This window comes from Bacillus rossius (genome assembly GCF_032445375.1).
Source record: "Bacillus rossius redtenbacheri isolate Brsri chromosome 4 unlocalized genomic scaffold, Brsri_v3 Brsri_v3_scf4_2, whole genome shotgun sequence".
NCBI lineage: Eukaryota > Metazoa > Arthropoda > Insecta > Phasmatodea > Bacillidae > Bacillus > Bacillus rossius.
Genome location: NW_026962011.1, coordinates 32,461,725 through 32,485,066, shown reverse-complemented (window position 1 = coordinate 32,485,066; position 23,342 = coordinate 32,461,725). Strand labels below are relative to the sequence as shown.

Below are 23,342 nucleotides of genomic sequence, written 5' to 3'. Positions count from 1 at the left end.
ATTCAGATCTTTGCAGCATGTTGATCAATGCTATCAACTGTGAAGTAAAGTAGTGTACAACAGTATCCATGTAAAAATTGTTTTAATGTACAGTGTTGGCCATTTTCACTGTAAGCTGTATTTAAATATAGTGCCGGTTAATAGCAAACAATTAAAATAAATAAGAAAGCTTGTTATGTGAATTTGGCTAGAGTCCGTCCTTTATAACTTTGCTAATCACCCCTGGCGACAGCTCACAGGATTGCTGCTGTTCTGGAAAGCTATTCTCTAACTATTGGTGTTATTTGTGTGTGTTGCAGTGTGAGCAGTGTACGGCAAGCAGCTGAAGAGTGCTCAGTGTTACTGTGCGGTGCTCCACCAGTGAGTGCTCAGTGTTACTGCGAGGTGCTCCAATGAGTGCTCCCTGCCGCGAGAAGGGACGTGGATCTGAATGACATGTGCATACCAACTGAAGTTGTTTTGTAAAGTCAAGATATTTTTATGATAGAAGAAGTTAGAACTACGAGTTGTTATGGGTTATGAGAAAAGAGGTGATACGTAGGGGCTGGAAAAATATTAATATCTTAAGAATTAAGATAGATTTGATTTTTTATTAAATTAAAATTTTTAATGGTTTTATTTCTAATTAACAACTTAAATGCTTTTTTTACTGATAATCTGTAAAAATGCAGTTAATTTGTAAAAAATTGTCATAAATAACCGCTAAAATGCTAGTTTCTGAAGTCACGTAACAAATGAATTGTTTCAAACTTACAAGATAATTTTTTTTGTATACTTTCCAAAATTTGATACATCTCTCTATAAAATAATCCAATATTTGTTTTTAATTTTTGGACATATTTTTTTTTACAAATGTTTGTCACTTTTAGGTTTATCAGCTAGTACCGTTAATACACAAGCACAAAATGTCCACCATCTTTGTTGCTGATTTTTTTTTTGTGTGATGATGGTTGGCTAGTAAGATGAAAATAAAATGGCTTGTACTCTTGACCATTATGTTTTTGCAATTGTGAACTAAGCAAGCCACTAGATATTTTTGGCATATTCCAAAATGTCTAATACTTAACCACCATTTTCGTGTTGTGATGATGGTGTAGTGACAATTATCTATACTAGTGTTTGTGATGTGCATAATTGCATCCTTTGTAATATTGACTTTTCAGGGTGATGCGGCAGTTAGTACTGAAATGGCATGTTTTTACAATTTTTTTTTCCTGCACTGTATACAGCAATGCAAAAAACCTGAAGTATAATATTTTTTAGCATAATAATTTCACTGCCAATTTTTGAAGCAAAAAATGCATAAAAAGTGTTAATTTTGTACACAATGCTCAAATATTCAATTTTTATACAAACTTTCAGAATTTTTATATTAAATTTTTTAGTTACTTAAATAAAACTGCTAATCTCAAAATAATAAGATGCAATTTAATAAAATTATTGATAATTGGGAAGGGGGGGGGGGGGGGGAAATTGTAATTTTTCCAGCTCCTAGTGAATAGTAAATATTCTAGAGAAATCTCTATTTAAAAGGTTTTTATTCATTATTTATTTGTGGCAAACCTTTATTCATTGTTTTGTAATAAAATAACTGTATTTTCATGTTGTATTGAATGTATTTTTTTTAGTTACAATACCTAAACCTTTTTGTAAAATATAATACAACTATAATGATTTCTTTAATTGTGTTGTATGAAATGTACATTGTAAAAACATCTCTAAAACTTTGTTAAGTTAATGAGTTTTATCTTAGATTAGAACCCTAGGAACGCAGTAAAAATGTATGTAAATAATGGGTTAAGTGTGGAAATGCAGTTTGTTTTAGAATGAATACCTACTTGTTATGCAATGTCAAAAATGTTGGCTTTTATATCATAAGTATAAAATTTGTACATGTGTTATTGTGAGGTGTAAGGTTGTTTAATGTTAATCAACTTATTACCACGTATGTACGTACTTATGGCATTTATAGAAATATGATCTTGCTAAGCATGTGCAGTTACAATAATGGACATCTCTTGGTCTGTCACAGACTGTGCTTTATGGATGGGCAATCATTCCATGCTGTTACTACATGATTTGCAATTCTTTATCAGCAGATGTTGATCTGTACGACTGAAATTAAAACCATAGATGGTGCATTATAACCAAGCTGTGTTACACTAAAAACTTGCACTATAGGATATTTATTCTTCATTAATAGTGTCTGTAAAGGAGATTATTTCTGAACTCAAAATATTTTCCCATAGGAAAACAAAAACTAACGTAAAATCTTTCGTTCAATGGAAGACATCCGTGGCTTGCCTGATTGTATATTGATTCTAAGATTTGTGTTTATTACATTGGTCATAACCCAGTGTCATAATTTTCATAATAATATATGTTGTATATCGAGAATGTAAGTGGTTTTATTACTGTACAGAATTAAAATTGTTTTTAAAAAAAATGTTTGGGAGGAATGTTTGTGTTTACTTTCTTTTCATATTTTAATTTTCTCTGGATGATTTTCCAATAATGTATTAAATGTAATTTAACAATGCTGTATTTAATAAATGCAGCAAATTTGCCAAAAACAAGATTTATATATATATATATTATATATATTATATATATATTATATATATATAATATATATATATAATATATATATATAATATATATATATATATTATATATATTATATATAATATATATTATATATATTATATATATATATATATATATTATATTATATATATATATATTTATATTATATATATATATATATATATATAATAACCCTGTGGACTTGCCTAGTTTGTAGGGATGGGGCGAATCCTGATTTCCTCGAATCCGAATCCTAACTCAAATCCTCGACTGGAATTGCCGAATCTCGAACCCAAACCCGAATCTTTTAATAGATGATGTCCACATATCTAATGTAAGTGAGATGTATTCTGCTTGCACTAAAAGTCCCTTGACTTTATCACATGTAGTACATTTCTTTTTTATTAACTAAAACTTCGTTACCTCACACGGGGAAAACGATAAATCCACCCAATATTGCAGTAATTCACAATTGTTTAAAGTTGAAAATTAAAATATTTGTTCTTGAGTAATAATTAGGGGTGTGCGGGAATAGGTTTTTGTACTGCGGGAAATTTTCGGGAAAAATAAATTATTCCCGCGGGAAACGGGACGGGATCTGGAAAATTAAAACAAAAGCAAATTTTTAATTATAATATGAGAAGATGGCCATTTAAACTTTTCTTGCAAAGTTAGTTTTTTTTTGCTGCTATTTCTTTTGTCTGCTTCACTTGCCCCTTTTTCAGCGGCGACTTCATATTTTTTAGCATCCTCAAATTCTTTTTTTATAGCCAGACGTGCTACCATGCTCGTATCTCAAAACTTTTTTCACACGAGACACACTTTGCCAGGGATTTACTGTCAGACGTTCAAAATACATCCAAACACTTTTAGGTTTACAAGTAACAAGCTGATCGGTTGTGACATCCATTATTTGTAGGTTGCTAGTTTGTTTTAATATAGGAACAGATACTTTGCACAAGCCTTAATAACGTAACGTCAGCCGACAAAGCCCGCCAAACTAAACAACTATTTTTTTTCTCCCAAAGCAAAATCATAGATGTTTAGATACTCGTGAGCAGTGGTGTAAAACTACGTGATTTCATATTTTTCAAAGTGCCAATACAGTTCTCTACATCGCCACTGCTATCAAGTAATGAGAACGGTTACGCTTCGTTAAGAAACGCAAGTCTAGTATTTCTTATATCTTTGGCGAAAAGATTGGATTGCGCATGTGTTTTGTTTGTGTCTAAGGACACAGTGGTTTTAGGTTAAGTATTCATGGTGACGGCAATAACGTTATATAACTGACTACTCACGTATCTTGCAAATTTGTACCATTGAAGAAATATATTTATGAACGCATACAATATTTACGGTACTCCATGTACGTTTTTTTATATTCCAATTAGATATGTGTAAACGATTATCATAATTCACTGCACACCATAGCTGTCGCTACGATCGGCATACCTTTAAAAGATGTTTTGCGTTTAAATAGTACGGAAACCCTTCAAAAATGTACGAATCCATAAATAATATTGTTGTAAAAACAGTTTGAATTGATAGAAAACATTTTCACATGATTAGTAAACATTTGTAAATTTTTAAAAAATTTCCCGAAAAATTCGGGAGTAATAAAATTCCCGCCCGGCATTTCGGGAAGCCTATTTTCCCGACTTTTTTCCCGAAGCGTCGGGATCCCGCACACCCCTAGTAATAATGTGAATGTTGAAGCATCTCAAAATTGCAACCTTTTATTACACATTCATATTTGTACTTTGTGTACAATTGCATGTTAACATTTACGGTAATTAAATTTTAGATTTTTAACAGAAATATTTGTACTAAAATATCACAACTATTTTCAGAACGATTGTTTACGTTTACAAACATAAAATGTTAAGAACATTTTGGATGTAATGTTTAGAAATTCAAGGCTGGCAACTGTCTTTCCACAATATTTTTTGTTGTAAAACGAACATTGCTGAACACGCACGAAGACGCCATTTTTGCAGGAATTTGGTACGTTGCTTCAAAAGCTATTTTAATAATTTCACAGTAATCCACGCTTTATTTATGTAAAAACCTTTCAAACAACATAGTTATCATAGATTATTCTTTAAAATTCATAGGACAGATCTCTGTCAGAGAGTAATATGGAGAAATATTCGCGGTCACGTCACCGAAGTTATTCATGGCTGTATGCTTCACCATGGCAGCTAGCCACTTGTTTTGTTCCGGCAAGCTGCATTCTTTGTTTGCTTTGTTACGTTTAACACACTAATAAATAGTAATACGTAGCTTAAGTGAAACGGAAAGTTAAATGCGGTCCATACGTAAATGCAAAAAGGATTTATCAACACAAAACGTATGTCTAATGAATTTTCACATTAATTTCTACAAAAATTATTTTTACATTTGTTTGGCCTCCTGAAACTGCAGGTCGCCTTATATTCGGGCCAATACGGTAGTTAATTTGAACAGAATAAGACCGTCGAAAAACCTGCGCCGCACGCCACACGCTGTTGTATCTGTCCGCCGTTTCGAGAGACGAATGAGAAACGCGCACAATCGTCAAAACCTGCGCCGCACGCCACACGCTGTTTCTTGTGTGTATTTCGACGAATTATGTGCCTGCGTTTGTTTGGATTGAGAGGCTGTTCCACCTGCAGAACATTTTCCCCATTCGTGTCTTAACTGACGAATGAGAAACGCCAACTACCTTCGAAACCTGTGCCGCACACCGCACGACCAATCACCTGCTTACATTCTCAGGGACTAGAGGCTGTTCAATCAGTACACCAATTTTCCAATTAAAGTTACGTGACGAAAACAAAGTAAACCATATACCGCCAGCTATTACTTTCTTTGAATTATTTGCGTATATTTTTTAAAACAATAAATGTCATTTATTGCTTTTTTTGCTAGTGTTTTAATAATACTAATTTTAATGTGCTTATTAAATTATAAACAGTTTTAATAATTCAATTTACTTAAAAAAAATATGTCATTAGTTATTCCGTTATTCCAGCATGTAAATGATAGTAAGTGTATTTTTGTGTGAATACAGCACATGTCATTTGAGTAAAATCGATTTTTACGTTGGAAATTACTTTTCCCTTTTAAGAAGTTTTCCCTGTTAAGAAGTTTTAAGCATCCAGTCCCTTGAAAAACTTCTTAACAGGGTTTTACTGTATATGAAATAATGATTATTGATAAGTACAAAGAAATAAAAACTCATTTCTGTGTGTGTATATATAGGTATTTTCTATTTATTTCACAAGAAAAAATTTAAATTTGAAACAAAGTACAAATTTCAAACGGAATAAAACAGGGGGTCCTCACACAAAACTTTATACGGCTATACAATTTTAGGCATATGAATAATGGTGCCGTCGTGGCTATACATTTATTAAATTGAATAATTTGCAATAATTTTTTTTTATAAACACCACAATCCTTAAAAAAAAAATTTCAAAAATCCAATTATCTGCTAAGTAAAAAAAAAAAAAAAATCATTAGTACAAAACAATTCACAGCCAAGCTGTTTCATGAACCTTGTAATCTCACAGCACGAATCACACCTAAAAAAAACAAAAAAACACTACAAACCCTTGAAGGCTTTGGATGCTCGCACAAATGCTTCCCGCCGCCCCGTCACAAGGATCGGCCGACTGGCCCACTACCGGCGAGGGAGCTCCGCGGCGGGCGGAGGCTCCTCGGAGGGGACACCCGGGAGGGGCGTGTCTCCCGCGTGCAGCCGCGCCAGCGTGGCCACGAAGTGCGAGTGCACCTCGGCGGGGCTGAACGTGGTGCGGCCGTGTGGGTTGCCGCAGCTGTCGGCCGAGCACTTGCAGGGGAAGCCCTCACGGTCAATCTGCAACACCCCGCGTGACGACGGCTAGCTCGTCGCACGGAGCACAGTTGACTACTGCCGACACCGTGTTACTCATGAGTAAAAAAATTATGAACACTGTAATAGGATGGATATGAAGAAATTGACTTAGTGAACTTCAGACTTGCCAGTGTTTGAGTTTTTAAATTTATATTTCCTCTTAACATTTTTCCAGGAATCGTTTTTCCCTCTAATCTCAAATATTTCAAATTCTAAAGATTTGATGGTTCAAGGATTTGACCAGGTCCATTCCTAATATTTACATTTTTAGGTGAGATAGAGATAGACAGAGAGAGCTCGAGAGAAGAGATCCCTGAAATGTTAAACAAAGACATCAGAGCATTGTAGAATTAATAATATATTCTTATTTAACTATAATAAAATGCTGATGTTTAATTTTCCTAATTTGTCTTCCTCAAATATATTTTTGACGTGACAACGTCTAATAAATCGATGAACGCCGGCTGCACACACGAAAAAGTGTCCCACTACGGATGTGTTCTGTTTGCTCATTGTACGCATGTGTGGCATCTCTCTTCCACTCGATTGGAACAACCATCGTTTTGACTTTTCAATCATATTTTCGTCGTTTGAATTATTATTATGTAATTTAACCATCATCCACCGATTTTCAGCACAATCGGTACGGTTATTTAAAAGTAATGTTGAAAATTCAAATACGTTTTGAACCAACAATGGTGTTTTACAGTTACACATAATAATTCAAATTACACCCGGGATCTTTTGCACAATGTTTTAAAAAATATTGTAACACATTATAAATAAGTTTGGTGTAGGTATTTGAGATGCGTATTTGTTATAAAATCGTGTTAATATTATACCCCTACCGTGAACAAAGTTTTTATAAATATATATATAACATTTGAAACTACATTACTTTAGTATGGCCTCGTAGGCGTGTGGTTAGCCTACCTAACTCTTATACCATGGGTTGTCGGATGGAAACCCGGCAGCTGCAAATAATTTTTTGTACTTGTAAAAATAAATATGGCGCACGCAACATTTCAAAAGTAATAAATATATTTGAATTAATGAATGCAAATAAAAGTAAATTTATTTATTCAATTGCACATTTCATTTCACTCCTTTGTATCCATACAAAATAGTGATAATTCAATAAAAATGATTCAATTTTATTCATAAAAGTATGAAGAGGTAGATTTTATCATGCAAAAGATTGAAAATATTAAAAAAAAATTCTTCCTCAAAGAATATATTTTTAATGCCTAAATGGTTTGGTTGCAAAAACCTATTACGGCTCAGTCTCAGGCCGAATATGATATTTCCTTTTCTTCTGGATCAATCATTTCATCAATGTTTTGTTATGACGTCACGTTAAACTATCGTCCGTAAACCGACTTTACAGACAACCAATTTTTTTTTCTTCAAATCTTTTACCTCGTATATGAAACCTTTTCAATATTTAGGAATTGCCTGACACTCGCCCATGATCAGTGACTCAGACTGCTCGCTACTGCAGCCCGTGAAACAGTCCACACGTACTCACTGATGGTCCGTCCACTGTCTCGGGGTGGTTGCTGATGTCAAAATGGCTTCATAAATACATAAATCATATAAATACATATACGTACATATATCTGTACAATAGTCTTGCTCAGATCGGCAGTGCGGGTCTGGATTCTGTTCCTGCCAGCCACGGTTAGATTGCAGGACAATCCAGTCACGCGGGGCTACGCTCTGGCATAGCTTACAGGGGCGAGCAGTAAGTTTGCTGCAGGTGCTGTATGAGCTGTGTCTTCCAGTCTCCTAGCTACAGTCTGGTCACAATTACTAACATGGTGGTATAATACTGCACTGAACTAAGTTCAACAGCGAAGTAGTTACTGGCAAGCACGTGTCGCGCCAAGGGATGTCTCTGCATGCACGAGTCCCAACAGCAAAACAAGAAGAGTGCCATAGATATAGCATGGACAAGATCAGTAAATGAATTTTAAGTAAGGCTGAATCTAGTCAAACTATTTTTCAAGATGAAATACAGTGCCATTTTGAACGCTGGACGTGAGAAATAGATTGTGACGTTTAGCCATTCTCATTGCCCATAGCCATTGCCTTAAGTGGACTTAAAGTAGCTTTATTATAGTAAGCTGTAACAGGAAATGTAAATGTATTATTATGGTCACAGTATATTTGGCAGAGAAGTAAATGAAATCATTCACTTGGATTTTTAGTATGTTCTCACTTGTACCGTATCTGTTTTTCATCAACACCTAGGTCTCAATGCGAGTAATAAGTATATTTTTTTAAGATCTTAGTACAAGACAGTTTCCATTTAAGATTAACCTTGTCACGAAGCATACGCAAAGAGTGACCGACAGTTAAGTTTTAGCGATTTTGCAGACAAAGAGTACATTTCCCACTACTTACAAGGCATTCTATCTCCATGCGGGCACAGAAGCATACATCGGGCACGCAGCCGTCTGTGCAGAAACAACCGCACATGAGGCGCGAGGCGTTGATCATCACCGCCTCTTGGATCGCGCAGTAGTCCACTTGGCGGATGCCGGCCGCGCGGAGCAACGATGTGCGCTTGTGCGACGACAACGTCTGCTCGACAAAGAGGAAACAGTAATCGGGTACAGTCGCCATATGTACATAACAATCAGATCAGCACCAGGTGTAATACTTTTTCAGAACAGTACCTGTTAATACAGTGCAAGGCTTTGTTGTTTAAATTGACAAATACATGATGCAAGCAGAGATTAGAAGTCAAAATGTGAGTAATAAAATATAAAGGGACAAAAAAAAAAACATAATCCATCCATAAACATAGAAGAACTAAAAATATTCCGTAAGACAAAAGTACTTATAGTTATGTGTACTAAAAATTAACTAATTAATTTGAGGTATGATAAAGACATATTTGGTCAAATAAAAAGAAATAACATCCAAAAATTTGTAATATTAATATGTTTATCAAAAAGCAGTTTTAATGCAGGTAAATTCTAGAAAAATAAAAAGAAATAAATAAACTTCTGAAATAAAATTATGTGCTCTGGAAAGGAAAAAAATACACCTATGCTACTAGGCAACCATGCTGTCACAAAATTATGCGTAATTTGTGAAGTTAGTAATTTTTGAGATACAAGTTTTTCATTCTAATTTGACAATGTGAATTTGGGCTCAGCAAATAACAATTAATAGACTGAATTAAATAGTATTTAGTTGACTGTGTGAAAAGTCCTTAAGTCTGTGCAAAAGTAAGCTCAGGAAAACCCAACCTATGCTACACCTGTTTGCTTCAAGTTCACAAGGACATGCACATGACTGACTACAATGTCCATGTGAATAAACGCACACACCTGTACCGCCCGGTGGCTCTCGTAGTCAACACCAGGGGTACTCGACAAGCGTTTCTTCTTGTGTTTCCGATGGGAGCCTCGAAGAAGCTGCTGATCCTTCTGCACGGCGTAGTCCGACGACGAGAGCAGCTTAACGTCGCAGTGGTGGGCCTCCATCCCCAGCGCCACGCCCCCCTGTCGGGGAACCAAACATCAGGACGGCCATGTTGGGTTTCCAGCCAGGGACCTTCCAAGTACCACCTTGCTCGCTCGCACAAAAAAGAACTTTTGGAGTGTCATAAAAATACAGAGAATAAGAATGGGGGTTTCTAAAATGACAATTTAAATAAACTCTAACACTATTTAGGAATTTCCTGGACCTCAATCCACATTGCATTAGTGAGAGACAAGTTTATGATTACTACATTATTGTAGCACTCATTTTGACTACCTATACACAAAATACATTAAATAAAATAATGATGCTAAAATATCCAGTTTAAAAGATAAACCTAAGAATACATAAATACATTTAAATTCTGCCTTTGAAAGTCAGAATATGTCCCTTAAAAAAAATTTAATCAACACAAATACTTACGTCAGATGAAATTGCTGTGAATCCTTGAGCTCGTGGGAAATAGTAAATGGTGACGCTGCCAAAACGTATACACTTCTTCCCCGAGCTCACATCTACGTTGTTCTTACATGCTGTGTGTGCACTACCAACAGAAAAGTGACCACAGTGCTCTTCAAATAAATGGTCTCCCACCTTGATCGCTCCCATGCCTGTAGCACAATGCTTCGAACCTCCAGTAGAACACTCAACCTCATCAAAGCCACTGAAGAGACTGTTTCCAGAGATGTCTGCATGATTAGCGGTACGTGGGCTCAGTAGTCTGTGGGATTTCAGAATGTCTCTGACAGGCGTTAAGAAACACAGCCCTTGCATTAAGTGTTTGGTTAGCTCAATGTCTGATTTATCTATGCCAGAACCTAAATTTTTGAAAACTGAGCAGAGGAAATTATCGCTTGCATTAAAGTTCTCAATGTTGCCCGGATCAGCTGAAAAACGTTTACAAGACCTACCCTCTTTTCTTTTCATTTCGGTTTTACGAGGCTTTGAAACTGGAGAAGACAGATGGAATGAGTCTTCAGCAACTACATTTCGTACATGCTCATCATTATCGTTATTTCTGATGTTTCTGTGATAAGCTGTATGATCATTCTGCTCTGTTTCGTAAAAGTCCAAAGCTGAAGGAAACTCTACCATACCATCATCAACTACTACTGCATTCAGCCTAAAATCATAATCAGTTTTACTTGTAGCAACAATTTTGCACGAATAATCATGGTCATCGTTTGGTTTCAGCTTTTCATCAAATGATTCCAATATGGACAAAGGCTTTGGCACATCATCAGCTATTATTGCATTCAACCTGTATTCACCATTCAAGTCATTGGTAAAGCTTGTTAGACACAGTGTAGCTCTATTGTTCTCTTCTGATTTCATTTTTAATTCACGCAACTCCAAATTCAACTTACAAGCATCTAAATTATTTGTAATGTCGGTCAGACATGTAGAGTCAGCTTTCTCTCCTAATTCCACCTCCACTTCACGAGACTCCAAAACTGGAGTAGGTTGTAAACAAGCATCGTTTGTCATTATTGCATTCCATCTGCCATTCTTATCGTTTACAACACCTTTTGGAAATGACACAACTTCAGTTTTTTTATCAGAGTTCATTCTCATTTCATATAACTCCAAAACTGATGGTTGAACTATACTACTATTCTCCATTTTCATATTCAATGTACTGCTGGCTACAACACTATTTTGGAATTCTGTCAGACAACACACAGCTTCAATTTTGTCTTTAGATTCTACACCCTTTTCACGTAGTTCCAAAACTAAAGGTGTTAGTGTCATGTCAGCCTTAGCAACTGAAGTCAGCCACTTATCGTTGGCCTGGGAGTTTAAATAGCCAACACTGTCTGCTGAAATTAGGCTATTATTTGCTTTCACCTCTAGTTTACAGGTTCCACAACATGAATCTGGCAACACTAAAGAGTCACGTACTTGCACAGAAACCGAACTTCTGGTCGCCTCATGTGCTTGAAGAGTGTTGATGCTTCCCCTATTGAACTCCAAAATTTTGTTATCACAGTTATGATCAACACTTGTGCTTATTTCCACGACGTGTGCAATTTCTGTGGGGAAATCACAAAAGTTAGAGAATTCTTTACTTTGAAAAACAGCTGACTTAATCATCTTGCAACAATCATTGCAAATACCACAAAAACATTTTGCATCTATAAAAACATCACTTGTCGCCGAGCATGCTAAATAACTAACGTCCATGGATTTCAAAACTGGTGGACTTTCATTGACACTTGTCGAAGTGTATTCACATGGATTATTTGCAGCTGTAGGAAATACTTCTTGAGGCCTGGACACCTCAAAAGGCACATCATCTGCACAAGGACTTTGTTTGAAGTATGTTTCCTCGACAGATAAATCCCTACCGTTTGAATAAATATCACTACACGTTTCAATTTCGGGAACACACTCAGTAACGTTAATTATACCACATTTGGTAACTGCACTATCTGATACAGTCACCATCTCTGCAATGTCTAAAAAGTCACTGTGCAGACTTCCCACACTGAAATAAGGATTTAATTCAAATGAACTACATTTTTTGACATCAATGTTTTCAGCCAATGCTGCACACTTTGGAAGAAATTCTTCGGTCTGAACTAACTGAGACAGATTTTGGGACTCCATGGTTTGTAAGATCATTTCCCAATGATCTTAGCAAGATTGGAACAGAAGTATCTTCAGTTCCAGAATTTTTTACAGATGACATGCATCATTGCTTCTGACCAACCACCACACTTTGAAAACTCTAAAAAAAAAAAGAAGAAAAAAGCATAAATTATAAATTGTTAAAAAACAATAATTTGTTACATAACTTAACATAAAAACAATCTAAGTTACACATGCAAGCATTTGCAGCAGTGTGGCAATGCCATGTACACAGTTGCGAAGGTAACACTGGTTTCCAGGAATGTGCAACACGTCATTTCTCTGTACGTTACAGACATTACAGACATAGTAATTGCCTTGCTGATAGAAAAAGAACACGATGAAGATTCCTAAAATATTACACTGAAGTGTTGAGAACAAATAAAGGAAAAATTGTCCTGAACTTTTGTAATAAATATTAATTGAGGAAACATATAACTATCAAAAGTATTCCGGTTAAATCCGTAACAATAATTTTATTACATAGTTTCTGATACCATAAAGAAACTAGAGGCGAGGCAACGTGGCAGGTCAGTCGGCCTGGCGCGCTGGCCAGACAGAAGGGGGGAGGGCGGCAGGGGAGGCCCACCTCCTGGACAGTAGCCCCCGTCTCTCTGAGGTAATCTGATTAACAGCAGTGCCTCTCTCCCTGTCTTTCGAGGGTTCACACATTCCCAGAGCCCTGTGTGCGTGAAGCCATTGTTCTCGAAGCTGTGAGTGTCGGGGATGCTGATGATGCGACACTTCGAAGGGCTCCAGACTGAGAGGTATATGAACTGCGAATCCGGCACAGGAGGTAGTCAAGTGAAGAGGATAGTGGATTGCGAGCAGCGGACTTTGCATGTGTAGATTGGTGCATCGGGGACCGAAGCACCCGGGTGTTGTGTGTGTGGCGGATGAGTGATTAATTCAAGGCAGTGTGTCGAGACAGAAGTGCATGGTAAGAACAGTCGAGCATAGCTCCAGTGGGAGAGTAAATTGTGGACTAAATTGCTATAACTTAACGAATACTGAAATTAATTAATCGGACCATCCTTTCCGGACTTGTTTTCTCACTTGTAACATTTTAGGGAATATTTCATAGTCTCTTCCCAGACATACATTTTAGTGTGTGACCTACTCAACCATAAAAACAAAAGAATGTAAAATATCAGCATCAACATTAAGTATTTTTAATATCTACTAGTATCCAACACACCAGTTTAATGAGACTGTAAAACCCCAGTTAATCGAATGTCACAATCTAAAAAGCCTCTGAAATCGAAAATTCAAGAAACACGTACTGTACTGCATGAGAATCATCGCAAGGTGAGAGCGCAAGACATTGCTGCTTGAAAATGTTGGAACTGATGCAGTAAACAAACAAAAATTACTGATTTTTTTTTAAAATAAGTACTTAATTCCAAGGAATTTATTGATCCCAAAAATGTAATTTTAACTTTAATAAAGAACATAAGTGTAGCCTACATACTGTAATTAGATAAAAATAGTAGGTAATAAATGTTCATGGCTAAACCAAAAAAAATTGTGATATGAAATGGCTTGCCCCCTTCAGTTTGATCAACCGGGGTTGTACAGTATATTAGTGTTCAAAATAAAATTTCTACACGAGTATAAGTTTTGACACAGATGCTATTTAATTTATTACATAAAATATATTCTTATCATAGCCAAATGGTGCAGGACTTATTTAAATTAAATTTATAACACTTTCTTGAATGGACATTTTAAAATGCACAAGTTATTGTAGTGATGATGTTTGGATGATCGGCCCAGAGGCTGTTTGGAACCCACTGATCACCACGGGAGATGGCAACAGCGCGACTGAGGCGTACTTGGTAATATGATTCTGCAATAGCCCACCGTTGCCTTCTGCATTATGAATTTAAAGGGACAACACACTACCCAGTCCTGGGGTTAGGAGCTCTGACCATGTTTTAATTATGTGAATTGCTTTTATGTATATATTTCATAATGTAAGCAGCACGGATCTAGTAACTCATAATGGTCATCACTGCGGCGGGAAGAGACATGGTCAGTGGCCATTTTCTGATACCCGGCCCAGTCTTCAACCATCACCACCCGAATTAGGAAGCATCTGCACCCCAAGGACTTAATTGTTTGCCTTAAACGATCCATTTCTTCTATTGTTTCATTTTAAAAGTTCTAAATTACTTCATTATTATCCTCAGGAGGCAGACTGTGTAACTAATTGATTTTAACTCTTTTAAGATTCTTTAAAACTACCGCAGTAGTGACTGATCAGAATCATATCAATTTGTGCCACCAGGAATTTTTACAGGTACAGCAAAAGACGTGTAAGCTGTGTGTAGGAAACAATTATAATAAAACGTGATCACAGAGAGATGTGTTCAGTTCTTTATCACATATCGACTTATGGTAGCAGGCATGTGGGACGCCTCTAAGAGCCCACTCAAAATGTAAGTATGTCTGACAAACAGAGCGGACTATATCTGTAAGGGTTGAGGAAGTTTTAAATAGTAGGGCATGGGCGAAGTCACGACCCTTTTAAGGAGTCTCCGCCGGGTCCGTGTGCCCAGTAAACATATAGTGATGCCCAGGCACACACTATCGACATGCATGTTAAGGACGTGAAAGGTTCTACCACATCAGCATTAAATGTTGTCCACATAACATTCGTTAACACAGTAAACTGTAAAAGTTCTGTATTACGTATCTAAGTTAATCTCTTGATCCCGATGGCATGATCATGTATACAATGATCCTGTGGTACATGATGCTTGCTGTTTCAATTTTGTACATGGAAAGATCCTGAAGCCAACAAAAACCTGTGATATAACAATAATTATTATGATCGTCAGTTAAATACAAAGATTATAATCCCAAAAAAACATGATATAATTAGTTTGTATTGCGATATTTTCCTTATTTCCAGGATCTTTCAAAGAACTAAATTAAAAAATGTACCACAGGATCATGCTATCAGGATCAAAGACTAAACTAGAATATGTGATTCGGAACAATTACCAAGTAAACTAATGGTAAATTACTTGTATCATGAAGCCCTCGTAGATGGTGATTGTAAATTATATAAAGAAATTTAAAAAAAGCATCTTGGGATTTTTTTTATGGAAAAGAGGGTTTTTTTCCTTTAGAATAACTGAAACAATAAAATGGCAGTTAGACAAGTGTGCCCTTCATGCAGTGGGGAATATTTTCCATAATCAAGTATAAAATAGAGTCCAGTTTTAACTAAACAAAAAAAATGCATTAAAAGAATAATTAACCAACATAGGCAGTACTTAAAAACACAATTTTCAAAACTTTAAAATATGTTTCATAGAATGTCACAAACTCCAAAGTTATGTACTATTCTCGGTAATTCTGCAGAGATGGTAGGGATGAAAGATACAAAGGATCTGGGGAGAATGCTAAGGAGGAGGGGGAAGTGGGTGAATGGGCAGGATTCTTGCCACCGGGTGAAAGCCCAATTGCAAGCGTAACCGTCAATTCAATTCTGAGAAAAAAGGCAAATAATGTAAGCGAAAGATCGGATTGGTTAGATTACATAGTAAATGATATTTATGTATTATTTATGTATCTGACCTAAACTAACATACCTTTCAATGAAATTATTTGCCTTACTTCTTGGAAGCCGCTCATCTGCAGAATTGCCTTTTTCTCTTACCCTCGTGAGCCTAGGTTATTTAAGGACTCGCTGGTACCCTCATTTACATAGTAAACTTTGTGACCACGATTGATGAAGCATCATGTCCAAGGTACGCTTCTTTATTCTACACGCATTTTAATTTATGAGCTCTGATTTCGTCATACAAGTGGTTAATTGCCCACTTCTCTTCTAGTGGTCTGTTGCCTCAAGACTTTATGCACATAACTGTAAAACTCTACCTTCACCTTATTTTATAATGCAGGTAGTATTAAACTGAGATATATCACAGGAGGAGTGCCACAGAGAAGAACATATGTAGATGTATAGAATACATAATTATAAGATTTTCCGGGAACTATCACGATTTAGAGCTAAAAATAACTCTTCATGTATTTATTTAGGTATTATCACGAGGAAATAGAAACATATAAATGTCTTATATTAAAAGAGTGGAGGCCTTGTCAAAGAACAGTCGCATTTTTCGGAAAAATATATAAATTTAAACATAACCTCAAATAACACCTACACCACAGTCTAAGTGTAAACAGCACAAATTATGTAACTAATACTTTTCAAAAAACATTTTAACTTACTAATCAGCCGTAACTATTAAAATTATAATGCAACCACAAATTAACAAAATGATATATTTTTTTTCAAAAATAAAAACGCGCAAAACTTTAATACACAAAAAGAAACAAATATAAATTACCAGTGCCACCAATACTAAATAAATATATTCTTTTCATAACATAATATTTTTTAGGTAGACATAACGTTTATCCATTTATATTTCTTACCTTTTTAACATAAATATATTTAATTAGAAGCGAATAATTTATATTTCAATGTACGCAGCATTAGTAGTTAAAAGCTATATGAACCAGTGCTCCCAGTGGCATGTGTATTAAAAGCCCGCGAAATTCAAGCATCTAATAATTACATATTTGTATACATATACTACTTTAATCTTGTTATTTGAGTAGTCCATTTGCAAACAGTGTTATGTCCACCAAAAATAAAAAAATGTTTTATTGCCCTATGTTGTTCCTTGGGAAGTCCGAATTTGGCTAAGCTAAACAGATTCCTGCAAAATGTGTTAAAACCTTATTAAAATCAATGTTAAAAGTTACCTACAGATGCAAAGTATGTTATGTCCTTCTGTGATTGAGTAGCAAATCATGTTTTGTCCAACAGGTAATATGTCTGCAAAACATGTTATGTCCAATGTATAAGTCATAGACATTTTATTTACTGTTGCATATGGTGTTATGTCCTGATTATATCCCGAATTTTTCTTTTCACATTCATGCGGTATAGATATTAATATAGTGTACACTTTATGGTCCTGTCAATGTAATGGAAATATTTTTATTTATGTTAAAAGACATTTTTGTGATTACAATGTCTGTGAAGAGAATTAATATTGTGTCCATGCCAATGTTGCAACAGTGTATCAGCTGTCAAGACAATGAGATCGTATTATTTAGTTGCTCAAAATAAAGTTTACTATCTTTTTGCAGTTATAATACATAGTAGAAAACATTAATGAGGCCAGGAAGGTCACGGAAAAAAAGGAGGAATGAAAGTACGTGGAAAAGAAACAAAGCTAATAGAATGAAGTTAGTATTTTTGTTCGATCCTGTTTTAAAACCAATTTACGCAAATTAACAATCATAATATTTATCTTGATGTTTGCTAATGTAATATTAATGATTGTTATTGTTGAGGATATTCCGCAAAGGGTTTACTGAAGCGTATAAATTGTCAAAATCCTAATAAGTCACGATTCAAATGCAGCGAAATAACAATGCAGGATGCAAGGAGAACGAACCAGAACTTCTACCAGGAACCCGACAGGCAAGTACAAAATTCGTTTCTTTTTAAATATGCAACAGTTGAGACACCAGCCCGGAAAAGATCCCGCAGTGATTATTTTGACAAATCAGTGACAACAAAATATTATCTGCCAAAAAAACGTGAGGGCCGAGCAGTAAACGTACATGTATGCAAACAAATGTTCCTAGAGGTTTTCCAAATCAGAAGATCACGACTTCAGAACTTATGTAAGAAATTTTTGGTGGAAGACATTCTGCCTAAAGAAAAAAGAGGTGGTGACACTAGTGAGAAGTATGGTGAAAGGAAACAATCGGTTAAGAGCTTCATTGAGACATATAAACCCATACAGAGTCACTACACCAGGTCAAAAACTGTAGCAAAGCAGTATCTCCCTAGCAGTTTGAGCATTACTGCAATGTGGCAGCAATATAATGAAGTTCATGAAGAAGATTTACATGTGACGTATGAATATTTTAGAACTAGTTATGTTACTGACTACATCAGTTTTGTGATACCTGCAACTGATATTGCTGTTCCACTTGTTTGCGACTGAAGGAAGTAATCAAAAACTGTACAGACCATCAGAGAATAGGTGATCTGAAAACAGAACTTAAAGTCGGCCACTGAAGACAGTAATTTTGGTGTTTCCCATTGTTGGATATTCCTTCATCCCGCCAGATCGCGTGTTTGGAAAAATTGAGCGTGCTCTTAAGAAGATTCCAGAAATTGTTGCCCCTATAGAATATGAAACTGTGATTAGTAAATTTGGATCTGTTAATCATCTAGGAGATACTTGCTCTGTTTATGACTCGAAATCAGCAGCAGAGGATGTTCTGAAACCAACAAGCTCATGGCATTTCCAATTCCAAAAGTCCAAAAGGATGATTCTCACTCGCTCCAAAGACGGGAATGTAGTAGTCCAGGGAGAGCCACATTTCAGAATAGAGATTGGAGAACCGAAGAGCATTGTGAAGAGGTGAAAACGTGCAAGAAATTTGGAGCCAACAACCATAGCGAAGGGTATTCAAATTGGAAGACCTAAACGGGACGATGTATGCAGGTTACTGATGACACATTATGGCGAACAATGGGAAAGTGTTGAAAGGCTAAAGTACTACAAAACTGTTCTACACGCTAATGAAGATGCTGCAGAAGTTGAAAATGATTCCGACTTTGATGTACTTCCAGAAGAAGATGTCGCAATTCAGATTTAAGCCTGGGTTCGTTGGCTATAACTATTTTTGTAATACTTCATTGTTAGTCCTAAGTGTCAGTGTTTTACAAGACTGTTTAGCAAGTTGATAAAACATACTGACATACAGAATCAGACAATGATTGTGCATAATTGATGCAGTAGATCGCTGGAAAATGTGACAAACTCTATTATTTTGTTTGTTTTATTTTTTATTTATTGCTAGTTCAAAGTGTAAGTTAGTGTTTATAATACAGTTTAACATGTTAATGAAAAGTACACGAGGAGCAAACATCAGGCAATGAGTGTATGTTTATGCAGCAGATTGCAAAAAATTTGTTCCATTTATTTATTTGTGATACAGTCAAGTGCCCATACTTGGGACATATCCCTAATTTGGGACAATTTGGGATGATTGATTTTTCATATTGGCATACCTGATAGCACTCTGTCAGTCTGTAACAGAAATGTTTACTTTGTAGTGGGGATGTGTAGCTATCACATGGTGTGTGTATATAAAGATTTGGTACACTCTTAGAGGTAAGTTAAATTGTTTTTTACTTGGTTATAAAAACTACTTTTTTCTTGCCTGAATAACTTTGGTTTCACAAGCTATCATTGTAATTTCTGACACATGTTGTATAGCAATTCATTATGTCTGATATGTCGTTTAGCCAGTTTAGTAAGGCATATATTGTTTATGTAATCCATTTTATACTTGTAAAAATATTTACAGAAACATGTACATGGGTTCTTAACTTGGGACAGTGTCCCAAGTTAGGTTACTAAAAAAATAATGTTTGTTTTGAGGTTAAGTTAAAATGTTTTGTTTATTTCAGATTCTGTATGGATCACTGAGGAAATATGGCTACAGCTGTTAAAAAAGTTTATCATAATTTTGACCAAGACACTCTTGAACGTGCTGCTAAAGCTGTTAATGATGGCATGAGTTATAGAAAAGCAGAACAAAAATTTGGAGTCCCTAAATCATCCATACAACGCAAAGTTAAAAATGTACAGCAACATCCATATGGTCGCCCTCCTGTTTTGAGTGAAACAGAAGAAAAGCAGATCGCTGAATACTTGGCTTTGGCAGGGGAGTGGGGATTTCCCCTTACAGCTTTTGACATCAGATGTATAATCAAAAAATACCTGGACAAGAAGGGCATGGTCGAACCTCGTTTCAAAAACAATTTGCCAGGAAAAAAGTGGATTAAATGTTTTCTGGCCAGGCAGTGTGTGCAATTGAAATATAGAATGTGTACTAACATTAAAAGATCCCGGGCGGCAGTTACTCCTGAAGCTATACAGGCATACTTCGAGGAATTGTCTGTTTCACTGGCAGATGTTCCAGCAGAAGCTATACTGAACTACGATGAGACGAGTATGCAGGACAACCCTGGACAGGCTAAAGTGGTTGTAAGAAGAAAATGTAAACATCCAGAAAGAATAATTGATTTCACTAAGTCAACTTTTTCTGTAATGTTTTCCGGTTCAGCTAGTGGTGTGGCACTTCCACCCTATGTGGTGTACAAGGCTGAGAACTTATATGACACATGGACTGAAGGTGGACCCCCTGGCACAAGATATAATAGGAGCAAATCAGGTTGGTTCGAGGGCAATATATTTCAGGATTGGTTCCTAACAATTGCTCTACCTTACCTCAAACGGTTAGGTGATGGGCCAAAAGCTGTCATAGGTGATAATTTGGCCAGCCATATTTCTGCAACAATTCTGAAATTATGTGTTGACAACAACATTCGTTTCATTATGCTGCCACCCAACAGCACCCACATATGTCAACCCTTGGATTTGGCTTTTTTTAGCCCTCTTAAAACAGCATGGCGGAAGCAGTTGACTGAATGGAAGATGAAAAACAAGGGGTCAGTAAGAAAAGATCAGTTCCCTAGGCTTTTGAAAAAGACTTTGGATGCCATTGGTGATAACATTTCCACAAATTTGAAATCTGGATTTAAGAAGAGTGGCATTTTCCCTGTGGACAAGCAGAAGGTTCTTGAAAGCTTGCCAAGCACATCATCTGCAAATGAAAGTGATGTAGTAACTGCTACAGTAGCATTGAAGTCTTCATTTGAGGCATTCTTACAACAATCACGTGAAAAAGAAACAGGTGTAAAGCAAAGAAAGAAAAAGTTAATCGTGAATGCGGGGAAAAGCTTGGCTGCACAAGATGTTCTAGATGAATTGCAGAAACGTTCACAGCCAAAAAGTAAACAAACCACAAAGCAGCAGATAAACACGGGTGAGAAGGAAAAGTCCAAAGTGAAGAAAAAGAGAGGTTTGTGTCAAAATATTTTAAAACAATCAGTTAAGAAAATGAAAATGAAGCAGAAAAGTGACACTTCTGAAGACAGTGATTGCGAAATTTCTCTACATGATAGTAACTCGTCATTCGGTGAAGATTTCTCGACACTGTTTGATGATGACATTCAAGAAATGCTAGAGAGGGAAACATTAAGTGAGCAGAAAATGGTTTATGAAGATGTTGAACCAATAGAAACTGTTGATATTTGTGGACAACAAGCAGCGACCTCCATGAAAGAAAATGATTTTGTTGTTGTTGAAGTTACTTATGACAAAGGGAAAAAATATGAATGTAAGAAAGTGTTCATTGGCAAAATTGTAGACAAGAAAAATTCAAGATACAAAGTAAGCTATATGAGAAACTATTTAGGATCAAAAGACGGTTTGTTTTCCCAACTGTAGAGGATATCGAAGATGGTGTTCCTATTCACAGGATTAAAAAGGTGATCACACCCCAGAGCGAAAATAGAGGACGATTCAAGTTTCTTTTTTGAAATGCATTTTGATGCAGAGTTCCTCCTATCAAAAAGACTGGAAAAAAAGACTGAAATGTTACATAACTGTTTTGTTTATATGTAAGCAAAGCTATTGAAATATTAATACTAGGCTATATTTATTATCAAATAATTGTTGTTTAGTGAATAGTCATGTTGGGTGTCTAGATGTATCTCCAACCATTACTTTATAGCCTACTTTGTAAGCCATTCTTTTTTAAACAAAATTATGTTGTCCTATGTTAAATTACAGGCTTCTTAGCATGGTACACTGTGTGAAACACATGATGTCCCAAGTTAGGGGTAGTGGTTCCTTACTTGGGACAACACTGTTTTTCACTGGTGGGGAGGAGAGGGAAAGCTTTTTCGAAAAAACATTTAATTATTCAAAAAGTACTAAAGTCCTTCAGAAACAAGTCATGCACTATTTGTGCTTTAAAGCTTAATTTATTATGTTTATTTGAGTTCAAAGTTCAAAACTGTCCCAAGTATGGGGACTTGACTGTACATCATATTTTTAGCAATCAAAGTCAATATTGGTTAATATTTTATGTTCATTAATAATAAATATATCTTCAAACTATAAAACTTATCCCTTGTATGAATTTAATAAAAAAATGTGTTACAGTACCTAATATACGGACTGATACAAAATGTGTTAATTCCACATCACATATGCAAAATGTGTTATGTCCACACCACAGATGCAAAAAGTGCTTTGTCCAATGTTTTTTTCAATTTTATAATTTTTATAATTGAATATGATTTTTATGGCATGGATATCCCGTTTCCTTTATTTACTATTACGTTATAAAAAAATATTTGCATATCTAAAACCATTTCTTTGTCTGCCACAGTTTTTCGTGATTTCCCACAACTTTTTTTAGCAAGGACATAACACTGTTTGCAAATGGACTACTCATTTTATCATTTAACCATTTAGCTAATTTATTTTTCTAACACTTATTCATTTATTATAAAAACTAAATGATTTTTTTGCAACAAAAAAATAATCATTACATTATTAAGTAGCTATTAGCACTCCAATTTTTTTTTGTTTTAATGCCCATTTTAATTTAAAAGTTGGGCTCTGAGGTAAATTGTGATTTTAAGGATAGCAGAATTAAAAATCTAAAAAGCACTGAATACAGTCTGAAATGTTCTTCAGACATTTTGGAAATGACCAAACTGATTTTAAACTACTACTGATATAGTAGGTAGGTACTTAGTTTTGCAGACATTTTACAAATGTAG

At 35.5% G+C, this 23,342-nt stretch overlaps 3 protein-coding genes across 10 annotated transcripts in view; 2 read left to right on the top strand and 1 right to left on the bottom strand.

Moving 5' to 3' along the window:
- The window catches only part of LOC134542082 (uncharacterized), a 151,503-nt gene extending 149,043 nt beyond the window's left edge, over positions 1-2,460 (top strand). For all 3 annotated transcript variants that reach the window (XM_063386003.1, XM_063386002.1, XM_063386004.1), the window contains exon 13: positions 300-2,460. In XM_063386003.1, the coding sequence (XP_063242073.1) occupies positions 300-304 (5 nt within the window). In that variant the 3' untranslated portion in view covers positions 305-2,460. The remainder of the gene's footprint in view (positions 1-299) is intronic.
- Positions 2,461-5,808: 3,348 nt separating this feature from the next.
- Positions 5,809-17,396, bottom strand: LOC134541959 (uncharacterized). Of its 6 annotated transcripts, none has more exons than XM_063385719.1 (5): positions 17,379-17,396; positions 10,382-12,689; positions 9,805-9,978; positions 8,870-9,049; positions 5,809-6,445 (listed from the first exon to the last, which is right to left on the bottom strand). In XM_063385719.1, the coding sequence occupies exons 2-5, from the start codon at positions 12,581-12,583 to the stop codon at positions 6,251-6,253; spliced, it is 2,751 nt and encodes a 916-aa protein (XP_063241789.1). In that variant the 5' UTR covers positions 12,584-12,689; positions 17,379-17,396; the 3' UTR covers positions 5,809-6,250. The 6 variants fall into 6 exon arrangements, with proteins under 6 accessions (XP_063241789.1, XP_063241792.1, XP_063241791.1 ...); XM_063385722.1 differs by lacking the exon at positions 17,379-17,396 and adding an exon at positions 17,042-17,274; XM_063385721.1 differs by lacking the exon at positions 17,379-17,396 and adding an exon at positions 16,835-16,969.
- Positions 17,397-17,728: 332 nt separating this feature from the next.
- Positions 17,729-22,709, top strand: LOC134542103 (uncharacterized). Its single transcript, XM_063386049.1, has 2 exons — positions 17,729-19,812; positions 20,112-22,709. Exon 2 carries the CDS (start codon positions 20,137-20,139, stop codon positions 21,994-21,996), a length of 1,860 nt encoding a protein of 619 aa, XP_063242119.1. The 5' UTR covers positions 17,729-19,812; positions 20,112-20,136; the 3' UTR covers positions 21,997-22,709.
- The last annotated feature ends 633 nt before the right edge of the window (positions 22,710-23,342 follow it).